Source organism: Pseudopodoces humilis, chromosome 1 (assembly GCF_049639895.1).
Source record: "Pseudopodoces humilis isolate 2021_Gansu_Grassland_sample_001 chromosome 1, ASM4963989v1, whole genome shotgun sequence".
Lineage (NCBI taxonomy): Eukaryota > Metazoa > Chordata > Aves > Passeriformes > Paridae > Pseudopodoces > Pseudopodoces humilis.
In genome coordinates, this window is record NC_142200.1 from 110,155,730 (window position 1) to 110,179,075 (window position 23,346).

Here is a 23,346-nt window from a genome sequence, read left to right on the forward strand (position 1 = left end):
CACATACTCATTAAGAGACACAAATCACTAGCACTAAATCAGCTCTGAATTACACTTAGAATAAAACCTTGGTATTTGCATTTACAATATTGAGTTTATTCCATTTTTTTTTCCTAATGTTTAAACTATATGCAGTAAAAAATTAAAAACTACCTACAGCATGGAATTAATTTAGTTGTGTAAATTATAGTGTATATTTCTGGAAATATTTAGCAAGTTAATATCTTTTTTTTGTAACCTCCATTTGTATTTGTCTCATGTTCTGAAATACAACCTCAGGCATTGAGATAACTTCTCCATATGTTTATCTAGTTACAGCAGCTTTTCTTAAAACCCTGCACACACTCTGCCAACATGCAACCATGTAATCCTCATTGAAGGGTTGATTTTGGTCCTTTAGTTTAGCTTTTTAGTTTTTCTAAGGACACAGATAGTGCTTCACCTCCAATGTCAAGGGTCATTTACTTGTATTTTCTTACTCTGAGATCAACTTCAACGATACTAAATTTCAATAGTTCAGTTAGGCACTAAAATTTCACTTTTTGCTGATATTAAAAAAAAACAAATTCAATTGTTTCCTTTTCATAAATTTCAGTTGTCTAAAACAAGGTTTAGACATACCACCTGGCCCTGCATCCTGTATTGACACATTTGCTTCTCCTCTTCCCTCTAATAATCTACTGAGCCTCTTCTAAACCAGATTAGACACCCTTTATGCACAGCTACTGATACTGAATCCATGAATAGGTAACACACATTCAATATATTCTGGCCTTCAAATTATAAGCAAATTCTTTTTAAGACATTTTAAACATGTCTCAGACAAACTTGCTCTTTTTACAAAGACACTGAAATATTTCATACAATTAAAATACTGTCACTCTTTTTATCCAGAAACGTAGTGCCAACAAAATCATGGAGAGATGGAGGATTACTGTTCTCTATGCCTTGCACTAATATTCACTCTTTTTCCTTCTAAGAAAAGCAGAACTAAATTTTCTATTTACAGCCAGAAAATTTAAAAATCAGTATTTGGAACCACAGTAATTTCAGAATTTTAAGAACTCTTGCTCTTGGAATATATCAAAAACATAAACATAATTCTCCCTGAGCTAAGTCTAAGAGAAGTGCCATCAACAACAGTGAATCACATTCTGAATGAGCCAGTCTTGCATCGATCGGCTCCAGAGACGATTCTGCAGCTGCCCCAGCAACAAGCAGAGGAGCCAGCCAAAAGATCAGAAAAGAAGCCCAAAAGCAGGTCAAGGCTTGTGAGCCAGAACTTGGCATCTGGGTCTTACAGCTGTCAGGGATACTTATGAGAGAAGTCACTGTTGTCTACAGATTTTGAAAACAGTTGGGGAACAGGAAGAGGAAAAAGAAAAAAAAACAACAAATCTATCTACAACTATTCCGAGCCAAGCTGGAGCGGAAACGCGATACATGCCACCACTTGTTCTGTCACAGCATTGTAATACCAAACCACTACACCAATAGAAAAGCATTATCTGCACAGAAATACAGTTTTGTAGTGATGTGGAACATCAGACTTCCAAAGAGATTTTTTTCAGGAAAGGAAACATCAGTGAACAAGATGGACATAAAAACTAGACATCTACTCTTTTTTGTGTATGTGTTTCAAAATACAAAATTTTGCCTTAATTATTTTTTTAAGTAAAATTTAATTTAATCTGTTAAATTTTCCTTTAAACTCTCCATTGGGTAACTCCTACCAGCACCAGCAAGAGCTCCAATAGATAATAAACTGTTTTGTTACCAAATTGTATGTACGTTTTATTTTTAAAAAAATTTAAAAATTAAAACATTTTAAAAAAACCACACACACCAAAAAAAATCCCATAGTTTATCTAACAATTACTGAGAAAATATGAAGCTGCACTGTCTTTATTAGGGATTCCATACTATCTAATGACAGACATAGAAGTCAGAATGACAACTGCACATTTCAAGAATCTTTAAATAGAATGTGCAGTATCTAAACAAAAGGAGAGACTCAGACCAAGAACTCCAGTTTTGCAAAAATTAATTTAAGTGCATATGCAGGCAAAAATCCAAAGCTAGTGGCAGTTTTTGGGAAAGCTGTCTCCACAGATTCTGTACTGACAAGCCAAGCAACTGCCAAGCAATGTTTCAAAACAAAAGAGAGACTCTTGGAAAGTGCCAAAAGAGATGTTATATTCTGCCATTACAACTCACACTTTATGAAAAGGAAAGAGAGGACACTTGTACTGGGATTCTCATTGGCACTGTGAATCAGGCACATTCCGTACTAAGCAGATTCCCAAGGAAATACGCACGCTAGCGTGGACTGCAAAAATGAACAAATGTTCAGCTGGGATGAAAATCAAGAAGAAAAGTAGAAACAAAGACAATGCAACTGATGTCAAAAAAATGCATAGCTCTGTCAAAGAGGTGCTTTAAGCTGAAGTCAAATGAGCAACACACAATTTGACAGAATATTTGAATTTATTTTCTCCAGGTTATTCTTCCTTCTAATCAGCCTCTATGTTTACTTTTAGATTGAGATACCATCTCTTATTTCATTTTCTGAGTTTAGAAGAACTAGCTAGTTCATTATATTCTTGACTTTGTAGTCTGATATCCATCCCCTGGACGTCACACTTCCATCTGTTTTTCTTGGACCGTATGAAGCATCAGAAAGTTGTCTCAAGGCACCCTTCTCCAGAACAATCTTCACTGCTATACAAATAAGCCCTCTAGTGGTAAAACGACTGTGAGATCCACCATATTCAGAGTTTCTGCGCACCCTTTCTCTAGGATACAAATCTTACACTCATAATCCCTCCAAACTAAAGGTGAGCCACTAGTAGTCCATCTACAACCTCTTTTGAAAGCTATTCATTGAAGATGACAAACTTCATCTTGGGCAGGAGTGGAGGCTTTGTTACTGAATCCAGAGATAAAAACATAATTATCATCACAGAATAGAACTGTCAAAGGCACAGAACAAATTTAGCATAATGTCACAGAACTCTACAGATTTTATGATTTAGAAGTATGCCAATACAGAGATAATGAACTCCACCACACACTAGCACCCAATTAAGCCCTTTGATTCCCAAAATCATGAACGAATGCTTGTGTTCTTTTCATTCTAAGCTACTGTATTTCCTTACCCTTCCCTAAGAATATTTATTCTAGTTCTAAATACTAGTCAGTGACCTGATAACAGAAACCACCACCAACACTGACCCATGTTTGTGGCAGTGATTTGCATTATAACTAGCCAAGCATTGCCAAGGCATCAGATAATTTATCTGAAGCAACTCAACTTCACACACTGCCAGACTTAAAACTGTCAAAAATTCCTAAATATTATACTAACATTTCATAACAGAAGACTAACATGCTATCTAGTTTTAAAATAAAACAGTTATATTAGCAAGCATGGGCATAAACCTCCCATCGATATACTTCTCCTCTAACACAGCAATAAAACAAATTGTTGTTACATGAAAAGGGGTCTAAAGGGACAGTGATTCTGTACTGGCACATATTTCCACATATGCAGCAGAACCAATGAAACAGAATTATGTGTTTGGCCAAATCAGAGCTTGCACTATGTTTTTAATAACTCAAGAGCTCAGGGACAGTATCATGGTGTGTTTGCAACCTCACTGCAGGGATAATGAAGGAGACTCTGCCAGGAGAGGTGACTGATCACCTTCCACAAACCACTGCCTGCTTAAGAACACCTCAGACCCCCTTTCTGCTCTGAGTAGAGGTGAGCTCAGGGAACCATGGCACATCATCAGTTCACAGAACAGACCCCTATCTTTTCTCACTTGACAAGCCTGCAGCCTACCAGGTAGAATTCATATGGAAGACTTCTTTGGAAATGCAAGTGCCAACAAAACTCTATCAACACAACAAAAAATTAATTTTTTGGCGTCCATAAACCTTTCTTGTGTGATTTCTGCCTATCGTGCCCTGATATAACAATAAATGGTTATAATTCAGAGAACACTGTCGGAGGATGAATCACATGTTCTGTTGCAATTTGACAGCTAGAAACTCAGTATTAATATATATTTCTGAAATTCCTTGAAAAATCATTCACAAATGAAACTATAGAGCAAAAATGCATAAACTTGAAATGCAGGTTCAGAAGCAACAATAAAAGTGAATGTGACTACTCTGACAACATTGATAGCAGTTGTATCACTTTCAAAGCGTAAATCAAGTAACTGAATAGGAAAGCACACAAATGACTGGAAGAAAAATGCCCTCCAACAGTAATTGCTGGCAATTATCAGGCTGGAAAGTCTGTTCTGTGGGGGTCTACAAAGTTCTGCGATGAATCAGATTCCAGTTCAAGAGTTTCACTGACAGTTTTAGTGACTGAACAGAAAAATTTGCTTAAGAACTGCATATATGATATCAAGCAAGGAGAAATCCAAGTGTTCTGATGAGCATGAACAGAATTCAGCAATCCTGAAAAACTGAAAAGAGAGTCCTAGTGAAGAGAAAAACTGAAGAAACAGTCCCAATGAACAGGACAACGTAGCTACACATTAAAAGAAGTGTAGTACTAATTCAGAAAAAAAGAAATATTCAGTACAAGGCTACTGCAGAAAAGACAAAAAAACATTTGACATGCTAGAAAGAGCATCACATACAACATGGGATGTACCTGAACCTTTTTTATACCCAGAAATGTGCACTTATAGCTTGTTTCAGGTATCATCATTTTAAAAGTAGAGACAACCCCGGTGAGAACAAAATGAAGTATTTTGAAATAACTGACCTGTGAGAAAAAGTTTAAAGACATAAATTCATGTGATTCAGAAAACAGCAGTTGGAAAGTGATCATGAAAGGAACAGTGACTAAATACTTTTTTACACTAAAAGTATTAACCAGTTTAACTTGTACTTGGGAGATTTTGGTTAAAAATTCTTGAATCACAAGAAGAGAAAGCTCAGAAATAGGTTACTTTGCAAGACTCAAAGCCCTCATGTCAGCAATCTCACATTTTGAGGGTCTGGTCAAAATTGCATGATTGTGGTTCAGAGCAGGTGAAGAAAAGTTAGATAAACTGAACTTAAGGCAGGGTCTACAAAACACTTTGAATCTTCATTCCCCAATCAGCCAGACTGATTTCTCCTGATGACAAATGGGGTAAACAGGAGCAGAGGAAGAATGATGCACACCTGAGCCCTTTCCTGACAAAGTGAAGTTTTTTCTGAGTTACTGAAACACTAGGTAGCCCTATCGGGCCCTGAATGGTTTTGACACTGGTTTTCCAAATGTAGCTAAATTCTGTAATACAAAGCACATTAGAAAGATACCAATGGCAAAAGTGCACTTTATAGCTACAGATGGCAATCAACCTAAGGACTCTAACATGAATTTATCTCTAAATCTTGACTTTTTGCCAAAATTTTTAAGGTAACATTGTTTTATACAATGCATCATACTCATGCATAAGGACACTTTTGTACCAGCAGAATCCATCAGTATAATTGTACCAGGGCAGTGTCTTGAGGCCATGCACTAAGAGAAAGTGACAAGATAGGGGGCATCTTTTGTCTGAAACAGAGTCAACGAATCTGTTTAAATTTAAATCTTCCCCCAAACTTTTAAAGGAATCCACAATACAGCTTTTTTTGCTTTTTAACATATTAGCCACAATTACTCTGTGGGACAAAAAGAAGCATCTGTCTCTTTCTATGGCCTCCGATACTATATCCTATCACTCGCTAGGTCTCTGCAGCTCAGACATCTTCAGAGGGAAGCTGAGCAAAGCAAGATGAAGGTGCCATTATTAATGCAACGGGACATTGCAAAGGAAACTGGATTCCCCTCCTCCTTTTTGTTCAATTTCTGATAGAAAGGCGATTCTTACATTTAGCTTCCCTAGCTAAAATTTGAGAAATATATCATACAGCTGTTTATACTCCTACATTTTAGCTTCAGAAGACATTTTACAACATACAGCTTTTGATCCCTTGCTGCAGAAATTATTTTGTATTTAAACTATGTAACTATAGATACCATCAGCCTCAGAGTTTAATGTAAATGGAGGGTGGGAAGGAAGAGCAAGTTGTTCACCCCACCTTCAGGAACAGTTACGAAGGGAGGGGAGATGAAAAACAGGCTGAAAACTCAGTGCATTTTGAACTTCTCATTTTAAAGATTTATACCAGAATAAAATTATTTAAATACTGTAACAGAGCATCCATATGAGGAGATGCCCTCCTAATATTTCTTCTTCAGCATTACTGTTAACTTCTCTGGCTAGTAGAGGTCTTAATGTAACCATCACAGCACCCAAGGGTGCTTGGAAAGCCCGATCAGCTTGCAAGACTCATAAAAACAGAACAACAAAATGACACAAGGCTCTACCCATACTCAGCAAATTCAGAACTTACAATTCCAGCCACACCAATCCATCCAGCTGGCAAAGAATTGCAGTCTCACTACTACTGAGGAAATTACCAGTATGTTTTGTGCTACATGTAGCTCCCAAGATAAGCACCAAAATAACTAGAAATCCTAGAGAGGCAGATCCACTCATTCCTGCTGACATACTCGGAAGTCAGTTTTATTTGGCTGTGACAGGACCTTCCAAGTTTACAGAAGACCAGTTCATGAAGCTATTAGCATAATGGTACCAGTATCCCTTTTCCACCTGCTGTCTCCTTGGGGAGGAATATGGCTACATGCCATTCTCACTACCAGCTGTGCTTTTGACTCTTAAAGGACAGGCTGCAGTCAGAATTTAGAAGTCATTACAGTCTACTCTAACTACAGGGAGTGAAACAGAAACAGGAAGACTGACAGGAATAGTGATTAATCTGTTTTGTGGACTCCTGATTCACATGTAAGGAGATCACCCTCAAATCGTGCCTATATATACATTTTATGTTTTTTAAAATAATGTAATACACTTACTACAGAATTATTTTGTTAAACTGGCATCAAGACCACTGGGAAGATGTCACACTAATACCCATCACATTTCTTCTGCTTTGTCCTGCAATTCTTCAAATTACACAGCAAGTGAAGCAGGACTGCAAAACGGAACCAATGCTAGCAGGGACTAATACTTCCAGGTGTTTTCAATATACTATAATTCAAGATGCATTAATAATTTTTCTGTTACAAATCACTCTTGATACATCATCTTTTTTCTTAAACATAGCCTCTTTGAAGCTAGAAGTAAACAAGTATTTCAGTTCAATAACTGTATTTGCTAAGCTATAAGAGTAAAAATCTAAACATTTCCTGTAATAAACTGTTTATTCTCATTTCAATGAACTCTAAAACAAGTTTGTCTCAAGATTTTTCAGTGGTTATGAAGTTCTGAAAAAATACAAAACATGTTGAGATGCAGATTAACTGCAGTATCACAAACTATATTGCAAGTTTAATAAAAGATAGCCTAATATTTGACATTGGTTTATCCATAATCCCTATACCAGGCACATACGCTTTTCATTATACAACAAATCCTCTGACTAAAACTAACCTTGATCAAACACATTATGGTTTATGAATTCTCAGCAGCATCTATCTGTACCTCCTTTGTGTAATTCATTGTAGAGACTTAGCTGATTATAGGAAAGCATGAGGAATCTCCCTTGACTTCAAAAGTACTGTTCAAGGCATGAAAAAAGCAGGACACACCTCACAGCTTCCACATTGCCACAATAAATGAAAAATCCTTTTGAAAATTACATATCATTCCACTAATTTCTTCTGATCAGAAGAGTGAAAATTTGGATTGACACTTTATTCCACTGTAAGATAAAAATTCAGTGCACAAATTAAGTAATTAAGCCCAAGCTCTTTTGACATTTACTTTCCAGCATGACTCATGACCATCTTCAGCCTGCATTTAATAAAATGTTTTCAGAAAAACTATTAAAAACCCCCAACAAACTCTGCTACAGCCTTTCCAGTACTGCATTTTCTTCCATAATTTGAGTTCCAAAATCAGTTTTCATTTAAGTATGCCAGGTGGCATTTAAAAAACAAAACAAAGCAAATGGAAAAAAACAGGGTTTTTTCATCAATCCAGATTTCACAGAGCACATGATGCTTCAGAGCTTTTTAAAAAAAGTGTTGGGAGGGTAAAAACTATAGCAACAAATTTCACTCGTTTTAAATAAAAGACCATAGAAATCATGCTGCAAGCTTCCAATAAATGACTAATTATGTTTACAACACCGAGTAGGTATGTAAAAAAGTCAACAACATGAGTGATCCAGAAGGTTTAACCAGAATGTTGGAAGTAACTGCAAAGAATTTGAGCAAAAGAAAGGTAAATTGTTCTGCAATTTTCTAACTAGGAAACACGTGAGCAACAATACTACATTATTAAGACTCTGTAAAGAGGTGTTTATATCTAATCAACAATACAGAGGCTCCAATGCATTTGACTGGCTTTCTCCTGCTATTTATAGTCAGTTTTACTGATTTCCTGTTCTCCATCTCTTTTCCAGATGCAGGTGCAAACCCCACATTTTCTGCCTACCTGCTCAGAGCCACTCATTTTCACTCTTAATAATCAGAGAATACAAATGACAAAGTATATTTCTTGTCCAATGCTGCACACAGTTTAAAAAAAAAACCAAGCCAACCAAAACATACCACATTAGACAAAGAAATCGTAAAAAACTTCTCCTGGAGACAGAAAAAACATTGCATTCCCTAAAAAAGGAACACTCCTAGTGAGAACAATACCAAGTTGATGCTGCAAACTGCATCAGAGATAAATGGATATACACTGGACCACTATAGCTCTACCTATACACAGATTGCTAGGAAAAGCCTTTTTTCAGTCTTGTGCTGGCAGCTACGGGTAGCACATTTGCAGAGAATTATTTAAATAATTTAAAAGAATAAACTAATACATTATTTACAAAACAAAACAATTCAGCTTCATGAAATGCTAAGCCAGTCTTGAAATGGTTGTGAAGCAAGAAGGCTTTGACTGTTCATACTCTGTCTTGTCATTAAACAATTACTAATCCTAATCAAGTGGAAAGTAAACAATTAATATTAATAGGTATTAACTTGGCTTTTGTCTGGACGTTCAAGTTCCAAATGCCAGCAAGGAAGTGTATTCAGCACATTCAGGCTTGAGCTGGAAATATTTACACATTAAAGGAAACTTCTTTGTGGAAAATATTAAACTAAGTGGGTTTTAAAGAGATCTGAAAGTCTGACTCTTATACAGTTCTTTAAAATGTCTTGTAATTGTCTGCAAAGATCTGTTCTCTATTCATCCTCCCTTTGAAGTTTTGTCATTCTGGCATCCTTGCACAATCCCAGAAGAAACAGGAAAAAATATTCTTACTCTCTCTTCTCCTGCTGTTCTTCCAGGCTGACACTTCTGAAGCACTTATTAGCATAGTTAAGAAATGTGCTCTCTTCCTAAAGTATCTCCCCCACCCAGCCTTCCTAATAAGACAGTAATCTGGCAGTATATACCAGATAATGGTAATTCAGGAGGAATGGCACCATCTCAGACACATCCATTTCTGATTCTTACTGAAGGAACACAACCCTTCTGGAAAGTTCAGATCTTCTAGCTAACTAGCACCTGATACATTTGTGCCTCCTTGCTCCTACCACTACCCAGCTGACAGCAAGAAGAGAGTATTCCCTTTTTGCGATCATTGCTTCTACTAAGACACCTCCAAGGTTTTCTCACAGTGAAAAGGCATCCTGTGCTCTTAACACTCACTACAGTGTCACAACCACACTGGCAGGATCCAACTAAAGAATTAAAAATGCTTCACAGACAGAAAAGACAATTGAAAAAAAAGCACAGAGAAAGCCTATGAAAATCCAGAGTAGAACCAATACATATGGTAATTACTTATGATGCCAAAAGTATATCAACGTTAGTTGCTTAAGTCACATTTTACTAGAGTATAATTCAAATTACTTTGAAAAAGTAGGCACATCATTGTATAAAAGCATTGTACACTTTCTCAGGCAGCTCTAGCCAGATCATTTTCAGTTATTAGACAGGTTACACTGCAAATCACCAGATTCTGGGAATTAATTTTGAAAGAGCACAACTACATAGTTGGCTGTACTAATTTACTCTTCTCTTGGCCTCTGCTGCAGAAAGGATCCTGGCCTGTAAAGACCCCTGATCTGACCTAGCCCAGCCTCCTTTGCACGCTGTCTTCTTTAAAGATAAAAATCACTTTCTGAATTGTGTCAGCAAGGAATGAACATTAAATGCTCCAGTTGGAGCAGACACAGCAGTAAAATACATCAACGCGTTCCAGCTATCAAGGTTGAAAAACCTGATGCAGTACCTTGGTTTCTTGGTGTCCTACACATTACTATATAAGCCCATATATTTAACACATTTCAGTGTTTTTACATAGTTTGAAGAGAGCACATGTCATTCATCTGTGTGATTATTTTTCAATTTCTAATATAGCAAACTGAGGACCTGAAAATGAAAGGGTTTGAGTAAAAAACAGAAAATAAGGAGGAACAAATGAAAATTACTCACTAATAGGAAAATGGGAAAATACTGTTTTAACCTCTGAGACTTTCAAGAATCCATTGGACTATTTAAGCAGAGATGTTAACATGCATTTTAATTTCTATACTAACAGAAAGCTATGGAACAACTTACTTAGATCTCTGAATTTCTTAGTGTTTGTTTTCATTCTGACACACTTTTGGCATTAAGCTTTATTATTCAGTGATCAAAAAATGAACAATAAATCAGAATGAACATCTCAAAAGAACCAGTAGATGGCAATAAAAAGATCTATGATAAATTTTGATTTTGTAAATAAATATAATCTGTAGTAATGTACAACCAGCAAAACTGGGATTTTTTTTTTTAACCTCATTGATATGGTTCCAGTAGGCTTCTTGAAGCAGCCAGCATTTATAAAATTTTATACAGATAAATCCATGAATCTTTCCCCACATCTGAAAGGTGAGAAAAAAAAAACCTGAGAACAATCTGTTGCTGTAACTCAGAATAACTTATCTAAAATATTTCTTCACTTTACATTAAAACTAAACCTACGATTTCAAGAATCTTTTGCAAAGTAATATGAATATTAAATGCACTAACATTTGAGTTCATTTTTATTCTTAAAATGATGCCAAGCAGTAAAATAAAGAACCAGTGGAATTTGTTGAGTCTTTACATATAGTCTTTATGTAAGTCTTTAGGCTATTGAGCAACTACTGGAAATTTCTGCCAGAGTTTTCAGTTTGAAGTTAAAATATTGAACTATTTTTATGTCTCACAATTTCAATTCTAGGAGTAAACCAAACTGCAGTGGCTTACCTGTCTAGGAAAGAATAAAAAATTCCAATTACTATTTTGTATTGTGTTAAAACTAAAAACATACATGTTAGATTTTTAAAAGAGGGCTTTTAGATATGATTTCTTATGCGTATATATATTAAGTAAATGTTCACAGCTGAGGTAGAGGTATTCTAGAACAGAACATTATGCTAATTGAAATCACTAGTGCTTTGCATTAACCTTTTTTAATATTCAGCATCAGTAATGCTGCTGAATTATTTTATGCATGTATACAGCAATGAACCAAATAATTACACAATTTGTGCATTTTTCCATTTTCCTATGTTTTCCCATTTTTACCACATGCGAGCATAGATAGGTCTCAGCTAGGATATCTGCTTCACTGAAATAAAATACTTGATTAATTAAATTACCAAGTGTTTTCCAAAAAATGAACCATAAAGCTGTCAGTAAGGTTTGCACCTTACCACAAAGCATTTTTGAAAAACAGATTTATATTTAACCCCCCAATTAATATTTGCTCATTATAAGTAAACAATTAAATATTTTTGCCTATACATTTAACTATTATTCAAGAAATTGAAACCACACATCAAATATTTACCACTAAGTCCTCTACCTTACAGTTATATCTGAAAACTGACAATCTAGTCAGGTTATAAGTGCAGTATATACACATGCATGTCCGTATGGAAAAAACACATTACCACAAAAAAGAATTAACACATGGAAAGATACTTCAAGACTGCTGCCAAAAAATTTTCAGCAGTAAGAAAGTTAAGAGTCACCTAATACTCTGAGGAAGTTTTTTCTCTGATTAAAGAGTAAATATGTTGAAGACAAAGAAAGAATACACACTGCAATTAGCAGAAAGACACAAGGGGATAAGCATGAATTAAATGCATTTTTTTTAAAGTGGCACTGACAACTTGGAAAGCAGAGACTGAAAACTTGGATGGGGCCCATTGGAGAGCCATGTAAAGGGTTGAAAAACCTGACATAATGAACACAGGTTGAAGAAACTCAGTTTGTTACACTTAGATAAGAGAAGGTTTGGGAGGGCAAGTAAGATCTAATCACATTTTTCCAGTGCTTAAGAGGTAGTTTTCAAGAACACAGAGCTACCCTCTTCATGAAGATGCACAGTGAAAGAACAAGACGACATGAGCTACTAAGCTGCACCAGAGAAATTTCTTTCTTCCCATAAGAAAAAACCCTATTATTTGCCACAAGAACAATTCAACAGCAGACCAGGCTGCCCAGAGAAGTGGTTGACTCTCCCTCACCAGTAGTGTTCAAGTCTTACTTTATCAAGATAAGGACATTGAGAACTTAATCCAGGGTCCTGCATTCAGCAGAAGGTTTGGGCAAATAATCTCCAGAAGTCCTTTTCACCTACTCTGCTCTTTAACTTTCTATCTTAAACTCTGCAGCTCCTATATATGCTACATTAGTATCTGGCAATAACACAGAAATAATTTAGCAAAAACACCACTTTATGCACAGCTGTTGTGCTTCAACCTTTGCACTTCTGTAACTCCATTAGTGTCAAATGATTTATACATGTGTATATGCTGATGCAGCCTATATTTCTGCAATTTTTTGCCAGTTCCTTTCCTACTAAAGTTGGCCCTTACATAAATATATATTTAGCATATCTTCTAAATCCCAAACTCATGAGTTCTACATGAACAAAGCTATTTGCTCCACACATGCAGAATGCTATACCAGGCAGGACCATGCCTCACTTCCACCTGGCCACAATGGAGTTGTGTACATTATTGCCAGGAAATAATTCCACTAGAACTGTTTTGTAAAAACTAAAATTACCCAGCTTTAACTGGAGAAAATAGATTGCACTGAAATCTGCTGCAAAATATTTAAGAAGTTTTAAAGGAAATTGTAAAGGAAAAAATACATTTTGACTTAATTCACCTAGAATTGCTTCTGCCCAGAAAGCAGATTCAAAATATCTTCAACTGCACTCAGGATCCAATGTTTACTAATTTTCAAATTTCTGAAGAATGCAAAGAATGATGATGCCTAGAACTAAATGATACATACCTTGTCATCTACTGGAAGTCAAACTTCTTGGCTCTAGTAGTTTTTCCCAGTTTCTCTAGCACATCATTTCAGAAACAACTGTCAAGGTTACTGTTGAGCTGACTGAGTGTTAGGACTACTACATCAAGACTGCTCTGTAGCAGCTCAAGGAGCTTATATTTCTACACAAGGAGGCCTTTGATGGAAAAAATACACTTAATAAAATGGAATTCTAAAGAAAAGCTGTATACCAGGCAACTCTCAATCACTTGGATTTTTGATCAGCTTTATTGACACACTATGATTCCTGTTTTCCAGCCTTTTATAAATGGGTCATCAGCTCCTCCTCACCCAGAGAAACCAAAGCTTAAGAAAAGACTACTTCCTTTATTCCACTCCACACTTCTTACAGAACTGACTTTTCAATACAGGTTTTTCTATGAAGCTCATGAAGATCTATGTCCTTATGAGGATACCATGAAAATCAACACAGACCAACTGTTTAAGCCATGTTTACTACAAATACACCACCCATGTCCCTATGCAAAGGTCCTCTACTTCATCTATTTAATCTACATTCTTCTCAAAAATCATGCTTCTAGACTGTAATGTCAGATTTTATATTACCATTATCAAGAAGGACCTTCATTACTGCTTAGTATTCCCAAGCTAATTCCCAAATACCTCATGGGATGCGGAATATCCAGGCTAAGTGCACTTCTGCAAAAAAGGTTTCCATTAGTTTACTGCACTTTAGGGCTGGATACACAAGTTGCTTTTGGAGGCTAGAACACATTAATGAGGAGCTATACTTCACAGCTACTGCTTCAAAACACCACTACTAATGTACTATTAAAAGCAAAAATCACTGCTTAAGAGTAGTACATAGAACAGATTTCTTGAACTCAACTCTTAGAGTAGTCCCGAGACTGATTTAATTAGTGTTCCTTAAATTTATCAAAGCCCACATAAAAAAGAAACAATCAGGAACAAAGCTCTTTGTCAACCATTTTTCCAAGAAAATTTTTTAAAAGGACTGCAGAATTAAGGTTACATTTGTTTTAACCTACTTCCCTAACTATGCAGAAGTTACTTCAGAGTTATTTCCTTTTTTTGTGGTTTAAATCAGTGTAGGCAGTCAGAAGTGATTTGGAACAGTTTCACACAAGCACAGACGCGTGCTTGGAATGTCCTACTTTGCACCTGAATTCACACCAGAATTATGTGTCTATGGTGAAGTCTGAATAACTAAACACACAATGTGATACAACTATTTTAAAATTTGTTTAAAATAAAGATGTACTGTTTCCTGCTTTAAGGACATTCAGCTACTTCTTTTTGTTTGAAAACAGCACTGGCTGCAGTCAGCATCCATCCATAAGTAAAAGAGGGGAGTTTCATCATTCTGCTCCTGGTTCAAATCATGTTGCCATGGAAGCAGATGTTGAATTGATGAAAATAGGTCAACTGTTCAAAAAAAAATCACGGGTTTAATACTTTAAAAAATATTACTATATTTTATTATTTTAATGCTTGCCATTATTTTGAAATTGGTAATATTTTATTCTGTAGTATTCTAATTAACATTTACTTCGCTCAAAGAATACATATTCCCACCAAAAATGCAGACACCATCAGAGTTAAGAGTTGTTAATGGAAAAAAGTATTTTGCATATATCAGTAGGGGCTGGGTACAGAATGCTTATAAGAATATCACATACAGTTCTTTGTTACTTCAGTAGTGGGTGGTGTTAAATGTTGCCATATAAACTGTTTCCCTTTGAAGAGTATTAGTATTATTATTAAAAAGTACTACCATTTTTTGGAAGAAAAAAAGAGTAAAAATCAGGACATCACTAATACCTATGCTTGGCTTTGACAGCAACAGTGCTTTTCTGTTTGGTTTTGCATCAAACAGATATCCAAATACTCAACTGGAGTCTCAGTTACTAAAAACTGATTAAAATACTTAAAGACAGCTATGATTTAAGTAGGTTACTCCATCAACAGAACATGTGAAAATACACATAGCCAACTCTAATAAATTTCTCTCTTAACATTTTCAAACCGCCTGCCAAGATGCTGTCAAAATAGCTTAAACACACAGTAAAATTCTCATCTTTACCTGCAGCAAACATCAGAAAATAAAATAACTCAACTGTATCATATTTTCTGAATCTCTACTAGGTGATCTGAAACACTTTTATAATAACACCCTGACACATCTGAATTTTCATCTATCCTGGCATTGATGCACTTTAGATGCATCAGGTTTGTCCTAGAAGTTTCATGTAACATATTCTGTTCCTGAATATTTCTGTACAACTGAAATGCAGAGCTTATTCATTAATAAATAGAGTAAAGGTGCATGGGAACACTGCCAATACATGAGATTTGTGCTCCTTTCATAGTTCAGAGATCTTTCTTGTAGATTAAGTGATACCTAAAAGTAGAAGGGCTCAGTGGTGCCGAAGTCCTACAAATTTAATCCATCACAAACCTGCCACAGCACTACTGCGTGTCTCCCACACACCACTGCTCCTGCCCTGCTCCCTAGTGAACTGAGTCAGACAGCTTCTCCCACATCACTTCCCTGATCTGTTTCATCACGCACCAGATAAAAAGAAAGTCCCAGTGTAACACATAAGATGGGAGTAAATACACAGGAAGCAAGAGCAAAAACAGCCCCATCTCCTGAAAAAGACATAAATCTATACTGCTGCTGTTCATAGCTCCATAGCATCCAGTAATCCTCCTCTTTGAACCTTTTGTAATCAATGTTTTAACCAGAAATATGTACAGAACCTCTGATTAAAAAATTTCTGTAACATGTAACATAAGAACATTTAACGGTCAACACAATTGAAACTACTTTGAACAGAAATAAAACTTATGTTTGCTGTGTTCATTTTCATATTTTTTTTTCAATTGAATTTCTGTATAATGTGTTTCACTTAGGAAAACTCTTTTGGACTCTAGAAAGTTCAAAATTCGTGTTACAAAACATTTTGCAATATTCTATGACCTGAGCTATTCTCCGTCTCTTTAAAAAACTACAACAAATAAACAAAAAAAAACCCTAGCCCTACAACTGTGAAGTTGTCAAATACTTTTTAAAATTTACTGAAAGAGCGCCTTTACGGAGACTGCGAAAGTTTTATATTTCACATTGAGTAGTTTTGGAACTGTTTATAACCAACCAACAACATTTCAAAGAATTCACATGGCTTGTAATGCTCCAGAAACATACTGTAAGACTCACATGTTGGTTTTGCATCTCTCTGTTTCCTCAGAAAATATATAGCTGGTAATAACACAAAAACAATCACAAAAAAAAATAAAAAATCAGACTAACATATTTAAAAACATCAAGCCTACTGGATACTTTTGATTAAAACTTTTTTAAATAGACCCTTTCTGACCAATGCATTATGGTATGTTGTTTTATTGTTTGGTTGTTTAGCATTTTTTTAATTAAACAGAATAGAGAATACTTGAGTTTTCTTTAATCAAATTATCTTTTTATTTCCTCTGGCTCACCCAGCATCAGCCCTCAATAGTCCTTTCATACTATGTTAATTACAGATTGGTGGTCTTCACCAAAGTTGTTTCTCTATATAAGATCACATTTTCCCCTCTCCTCCCCTCAGTACTAATTTACCTTCTCCCACCAAACTTTCTTCCTTTTGTCTTCTGAATCTCCCTTTTCCACAGTATTTATAGATAATTTGAGATAGAATGTTAAGGAGTTCCAAGAGCTACCTCATTATTATGCTGCAATTCCCATTCCCTAAAGGGTTGCATATTAGCAGAATTTAAATTTCAAGAAAAGTGCTGTTATTCTCCTTTAGTCTACACCAAGAAATGGAGGTCTGCCTAGAGATCGGCTTCACATTTAAACAGATAAAAGGGTAACACACAGCAAGCAAAGGCAAAAACAGCCCCATTTCTAAGCTGTCAGGAATCCATACTGCTTACATTTACTCCGCCAGTTTTCACAATATCACCTCTCTAGGTATGTTCCAGTAATGAGCTATATTGTTAAATCTGATTCGCTAAGTTAGTTTAATATTAAAACACCTCACTGAGGTTAATGCAAATGTCCATACATGTATAATACAAGAGTGCATCATGCTGCCTGTAGACTTCAGTCTACATAGACAAACTTCAGTCGACATGATTCATATTTACAGCTAAATCTGCAAACCTTAAGGCTTGGAAAATAAAATTCAAAGCAAGCTGATGATTCATTGCATAAGACTTAATATCTGTAAAAAGAACAACAAGGAAATATATGCTCCTGATGTACCTCTGTAAGGTGATGCACTTTAGTAATTACATATACACAACCCAGACCTTTTGCCGTAAGAAAAGTAATCCAGTTTCTAAAGCTAAAATAGAATAATGGTAAAAGTCAAGGCAATGCAATACTAGAAAGCCCTGAAGGAAAGATTTATAAGGGCAAAGTCACTCAATATCAGTTCTGTAAAATACCCAGTTATCCCTCCATGTGTGAAAAGGAATGACACTGATGTGCTTACTACATGGAATTAGGAGAAGATTAAACCCAAATGCTGTTACAATCACAAATATTTACAGTCATGACACATAGTTGTTTCAGATAAGCCCTACAGGATATGTCCATAAAGATTGTGTAGGAAGTCTTTTAAGATATGCTGGGGTCATAACCCAAGTAAAGAAATAAACAGTTCACAAAAATGTGATTATTTTGCTTCTTGAAATAGCGCTACTAAATACTTGAAGTACATGAAGCAACAAATGCATGGTATCTTGGGAATGCTTGGGAAAGTATGGCAACAGCATTCACAGTAAATGTAAACACAGAAGAGAAATAAATCAAAAAAGAAAGACTTTGAAATACTTCTCTGATAGGAAAATCTTAACTTCCTTCTAATATAAGCTGTGAGGTAAAGTGCTTGTGTTGTTTGCTACAACATGCATTGTTTGAAGTCAGACTTACCTCTACGAATGCCACAGTCAGAACAAGGTCCATCTTTGAGTCTGGGAAAAGGGCATCCACTTCTGGAGACATTCCAATCAGTATACAATTAGTAACAACTGATATTACACTCATAGTTTCAAAGGCCAACTGAAACAAAACACAAATATATTTATAGTTATGACCATTACCTCTAACTTACTAGTCCCCTAATTGCTCTGCATACCTCTATCTTCATTAAAGCCTCAGAAGACCCATTACTTTAACTTATTTTTTGTCATCTTTTGAATTCTGTGGCATAGGACTTGTTTGGCAAGCAGTCCAAACTCACCATCTTGACAAGACCACAGCAAGGTTGTAACCTGAATGCATGAAAGAGTAAGCACTCACCTACAGTTGTACCTCTAAACAAATTTATTTCAGGATAAAGGAAAAACTGCAAAATCCCAATAGGAACTAGTAGTCCTAATACTGGTTTTGGAAGTTCTGTCTGAATGTTGAGATGAAAAGATAAGAATGGTTCAGAACACCTTTTTTAAATCACAACCACTTGAGATTTGTTGAAAGATTTACATTTAAACACATGCCATAACAAGTCTATGAAGCTCTTGCCTACAGAGCTTCCACAAAATGTCTGAAAATATTAATACAGCTTAACAACTACATTTGCAATAGAATGGTTACTTATTCCAAGGTCCTGTCTGGAATGAGAAAGACTGACACAGAATTTTAGTGACTGTCACAATGAATTAGCAGAAATAACTTTCTCCTTTACAAGAAGCTAGTGACTCAGCTCACCTGATAAAATAATTCCAGTATTCCGTCAACAGAAATCTTTCAGCAAATACTCTTATTTCCCATGTGAAATGGATGACTTGAAAATTTAGTTATTATTTTTAATTCACAAAGCAAATTAATTTCTCCTATTAGTTAAAAAATGACACCATAAAACAAAATTACTGTACTGTAGTAATAATTTTTCAGCCTACTGCCTTGATTGAAACAAACTATTCTAGCAAAAAAAAACCTGTTAATACACCTGCAGCTATACTTGTGACTTATGATCACAGCCTGATTTTTCTGGTGGTTACACAACTGGTCAATGCAGCTATGCCATTAAGATGTTGGCAGCATAGATCTGGACAGAGAAAGTGCATCCCATGTTAAAATGAAATCAGATTATAATTCATACATTTTAATGACTTATTATTAAAAGACTTCAACTCTCAGTCCACTTCACTAATATCTATGTATGTGTCTAATGAACATTGCTCAGAATTCTTGGTTTGCATGTTTTTACTGTGTGTTTTACTTGAAGTTTAAGGATTTCATTTCTCACCTCTCACTTGCTTCATGTGGTAATATTTACAACCCCTCCAAACTGAATAATCCATTAGCTCATTGTGACCTTTATCTCCATTACATAGCACTAGAAAATCTGTTAAATAAAACTAGAATATGGATCATGTCTTAGAAAGGTCTCCCAACCTTATCACACTCCCTTACAAAGCACTGCTATTATGGAAGGCTAAAGTTTCTGGGTGCAACTTAGTCACTCCAGAAAATTCTGGTCTGGATCAGTTCACTGATGTAGTGCACTCCACAGGCCCCAAAATAGCTGGTGGCAGCATGATTGCATGGACAAACAACTGAGGACAGAAAATGCTTAACCCAGTACTATTATCATGGAATTGTTTAGATAGACTGCAGTGTTCAGGCTGTGCAGAAAGTTCCAGCTCCTGCTCACAGTTCCAGGTTATTTTCAAATTAGTCAGCTTGAGTACCAGTAACCATGGGTGCATAGGCCACAAGCCTGGCTTAGGAATCCAACTACTTACCCATTCTTGCATTTCTTTTGAAACCGCTGCTGAGCTCCACACTTCTGAGATTGCATCAGAAGTTACCATTTCTAAAATACACTGGCTATTAAGAATACTGGGCAGTATCTGGAAGCTTTGATTTGTTGAAGTTGCAACACAAGTACAATACATGCACAAGAACTAAAGAAAAGATCTGCTTTATTTTCCAAGGCAGCTGAAAAGTCTTGGTCAAAAGTCCCACCAAAAAATATCACTGGGATATATAGCTGGATAGATGATATTCCAGGGCATTGCAAAGAACAAAGTACCTACTGAAGTTTAAAGTGGCTCATGGGACAAACACAAAGCTTTCATACTGTTGCTGAAACTTCTTTTAAACAAATTAATAGAAAAAAAATAAAGACACAAAAATTACCTGCCAAACACCAATATTTGCTGTGGGTTCTGCAAATGGACGCTTGTAAACTCTGCACATCTTTAAGGCATCAGAATATATCTCTGTGATGTTATTTAACACTGCAAAAACAGCTGCCAGTGGATAAACACATGAGAAAAGACTCACATAGCCAAACTGCAGGAACAACTCCAGGTAATCATCAAAAGTACCCTGAAAAACAGAGGAAATATAAGAACAACTTTAACCTACAAAAAATCTATGAAGAAACACAGAACTAATACTACAGTTGTAAATATGTTTCCTCATCCCAAATCAGTTGTTTGGAAATGACTACTGAGAGTAGATAAGGTTTTTTTAAAAAAATCTAATTAATTTGGAATTATTCAATCACTAAAAACTTCTTATAAGGGGAGGTCCAGATTTTTCCTTTTGCCTAATGCATTTTCTGCAAGTTACACTTCCTATCCTTATTACATGAAGTAAGTACAAAAACACATTCAACCTATGCAGGTTCCTGAAATCTCACTTAAACAGTAACAGAAGGAACAGTGAGGAACAGAAAAACAGCATCATGCATTTAAACTGGCAGAACATTCTCCTGAGAGCACTGTGGCAATAAAAGTCCTAGCATTTCAGTCTGTCCAAGAAAGACTTAACCAGAATGGTAAGCTGGTAGATAGGCTACTCTTTCCTGGTATTTCTGCTTGTTTATTTCAAAATGGGTAGGACAGAAGATTGAAGACTGAAAGATAGAAGATTGAAATCTAAAAGGCAGCACTGACATCTGAAGGGAAAAAACCCTATTTAACAAATCCCAATAGATCAATACCCTGATCCTTAAACCAAGAATGGGGGTACTTAAATGCTGATTAAGTATTCACATGCAGGTGATAATTTATTTATTTGCATATTAGTTTTGTAGCATAAATGATAGTTTGCTATGATTGCAGCAGTTTTGTTATGAAAGAACCAAACTAACTACTTTTAAAGAAAAAGTGTTCATAAACAAAGGATGGTGAAATACCACAAAGAAGTTAAAGTGGGATCTAGGTATCTTGTATTTACACAGACACATGTATTGTCCTCTCTCTCAAAACTGAAATCATGAAGACTTGACAGTAACTGAAATTACTGCAAGAACCACATGAAAGTGGTTTTGGTTCCATGCATCAGACACATGATTATCTACTCTTTTTTGTCCATCATAGCTGTTAAACTGACTGCCATCTCTAATACCTAGCATTTTTTTCTCCTAGGAAACAGAGACAGGCAGTAGAAGTCTGCAAGCTCATAACTCAAGACGGGGTACTCATTAATTGCATTTCTCACCTGAGCTTGCTTTGAAGTTCCACAATATAGTTCGGTCTCACAAACCCATCTGCAGGCCGGACCATGAACAGCTACCTAACTTTTAAAGCCAGGAAGATTTTTTTCCCTGAGAAACATTCTGTACAAATTTTAAATTTTACTAAGGTCTTCTTTAGGAACATTTGCAGGAATATTCACTGGAATGGCAGCCACACATCTGCTACTGCTATCATTTTCCCAGACAATCACTGCAGGCAAAGAGAGAGCTTTCCTTTGTGCTCCTCCTTCTGGTAACTGCACAGTATTCCCACTGCTTCCTCACACTTCTCATTTCCTTGCCCAATACCTACTGGCTTTTAGAACAGCAGAGTATGAAGTAAATAAGTATTTGTTTTTCTCCTATTCAGTTTATGAAACTTTGTGTAAGAAAACAGGAGTCCAAGACGATGTTAAAGAAATTTGTAACTGTGCCATTGGCAGCCACATGATCAGCTACAGCATCAAGGAAACAAAAACAAGGAATAAATTATGAAGAAAATTAACAAGAGGAATGAAACAAAAATTAGAAAAATAAAAGTTAAGAAATTACTGCATGACATCTTTACATCTTAAACAGGGCTAGATATCTGAAAAGTGAGAATGAGGACAAAAAAGAATAGAGAATTAAAGGCTGAAGAGCATGTGAAAAAAGAGATCAAAACAAAGGTGGCTGAAATACAGAATTTTGTCAAGACTCCTCAGTTACTAAACAGTCAAATGCTTCCCCCTTGTGACAGTTTTAATTTTAGAAATATTCTTGCCTGCTGACAGCTCACTGCTTGCAAACAAATCAGTGGTCTAATATCATTTATTCACAAGCACAGCAAAACAATAATCTTGAGACTGAATATAAAATTAAGGCTTTGAGTACACAGCATTTAGAACTGAAACTGAGGCTAGCAGTGGACACATCCAAGGCAAAGTCCTAACTCTACAACTGACCTCTTGGGTCCCCCATGAAAAACTATTCAGGGTACAACAGTACAACAGGTGCAGATTCACTTGATCCAGCTCTGCACAAGCAGCACAGGGCAGTGTGACTCAGACACCACTCTGGCTTTGTATGTGACAGCTGAGAATCAGGAGTCAGCTCAGGTCTAAGAGGCAAAGCTTATTTGGTCAGGCCTGATGCTGACACACAACTCTGGGAGCTGTGCTGGCCGATGTGCAGGTGCAGTGCTGGACTGTGCCCATTTACCAGCTCAGACAATAACACGGGAGCTTCTGCTGTGTTCTGCACTGCAAGACAGGCTGTCTAATTCTATCTCGCTCCAACCTTCACACAGGAATATATTTGTACAGTTTTTAAATTGTGAAGGTGATAGTTCTTTCTTTCCCATTTCATGGCACTTCATGCAGGAAGAGAGGAATTCGATATGGTGTTATTATCAAATTTAAAACTGCTAATGTCTACCCTTTACATGAAAGATACACTATCTACACGTACTTCTTTTTTTATAAAAGCAAAAGTCA

General features: G+C 36.0%; 1 protein-coding gene across 2 annotated transcripts in view; it reads right to left on the reverse strand.

Moving 5' to 3' along the window:
- The window catches only part of ANO10 (anoctamin 10), a 120,906-nt gene that overhangs the window by 81,361 nt on the left and 16,199 nt on the right, over positions 1-23,346 (reverse strand). For both annotated transcript variants that reach the window (XM_014248416.2, XM_088055467.1), the window contains exons 10-11: positions 20,545-20,736; positions 18,331-18,459 (exon numbers count right to left, since the gene is read on the reverse strand). In XM_014248416.2, the coding sequence (XP_014103891.1) occupies positions 18,331-18,459; positions 20,545-20,736 (321 nt within the window). The remainder of the gene's footprint in view (positions 1-18,330; positions 18,460-20,544; positions 20,737-23,346) is intronic.